Below are 858 nucleotides of genomic sequence, written 5' to 3'. Positions count from 1 at the left end.
CGCTGGGCCACGTCGCTGCTGATGCTGGAGCGGCTCCTGGAGCAGCGGCGGGCGGTCAGCCAGCTGGCGCTCGAGTGCCACTTCCGCGAGCTGGTCAGCTGCGACCAGTGGGAGGTGATGCGGTCCGTGTGCCTCGCCCTGCGGCCCTTCGACGCCGCCAGCCGGGAGATGAGCGCCCCCGGCTCCACGCTCGGCCAGGTCATCCCCATGATCCACATCCTCAGCAGGAAGGTGGAGCTGCTGTTCGCCGAGACCATGGGCATCGACACCATGCTCAAGTCGCTCAAGGAGGCCGTGGTGAGCCGGCTGGCCGCCGCCCTGCACGACCCCAGGTACATCTTCGCCACGCTGCTGGACCCGCGCTACAAGGCCTCGCTGTTCTCCGAGGAGGAGGCGGAGCAGTACAAGCAGGACCTCATCAGGGAACTCGAAATGCTGAATTCTACCTCAGACGACGCGCCTGCGGCCGGCGGCCCCCCGCAGGGCCCCGGCGGGGAGCCCAGCCTGTGGTCGCTCATGGCCCAGATGAAGAAGACGGGCCCCCGGGAGAAGGCCTGGCGGCCCGAGGACGTGGTGCTGGCCTACCTGGAGGAGGAGGTGCTGGAGCACGGCTGCGACCCGCTCACCTACTGGAACCTCAAGAAGGCGGCCTGGCCGGGCCTCTCGGCGCTGGCCGTCAGGTTCCTGGGCTGCCCGCCCAGCATCGTGCCCTCGGAGCGGCTCTTCAGCTCGCCCACCGAGGGCGGCGGCGGCGGGCAGTGCCGGCTGCTGGCCGAGCACTTCGAGAAGCTCGTCTTCCTGAAGGTGAACCTGCCCTCCGTCTACTTCCAGTACTGAGGCCCCGCGCCCGCGGCGGCT

General features: G+C 69.8%; 1 protein-coding gene across 1 annotated transcript in view; it reads left to right on the top strand.

The window, feature by feature from the left end:
- The window catches only part of ZBED4 (zinc finger, BED-type containing 4), a gene marked incomplete at its 5' end in the record, with an annotated part of 1,646 nt that extends 794 nt beyond the window's left edge, over positions 1-852 (top strand). The window contains one exon of the mRNA XM_004676383.2: positions 4-852. Within this exon, the coding sequence (XP_004676440.1) occupies positions 4-837 (834 nt within the window). The remainder of the gene's footprint in view (positions 1-3) is intronic.
- Between the last annotated feature and the right edge of the window lie 6 nt (positions 853-858).

This window comes from Condylura cristata, unplaced genomic scaffold (genome assembly GCF_000260355.1).
Source record: "Condylura cristata isolate star-nosed mole 26May11 unplaced genomic scaffold, ConCri1.0 scaffold00004, whole genome shotgun sequence".
NCBI lineage: Eukaryota > Metazoa > Chordata > Mammalia > Eulipotyphla > Talpidae > Condylura > Condylura cristata.
The sequence above is the reverse complement of the archived record's forward strand: the minus strand, read 5'-3'. Positions and strand labels throughout refer to the sequence as shown.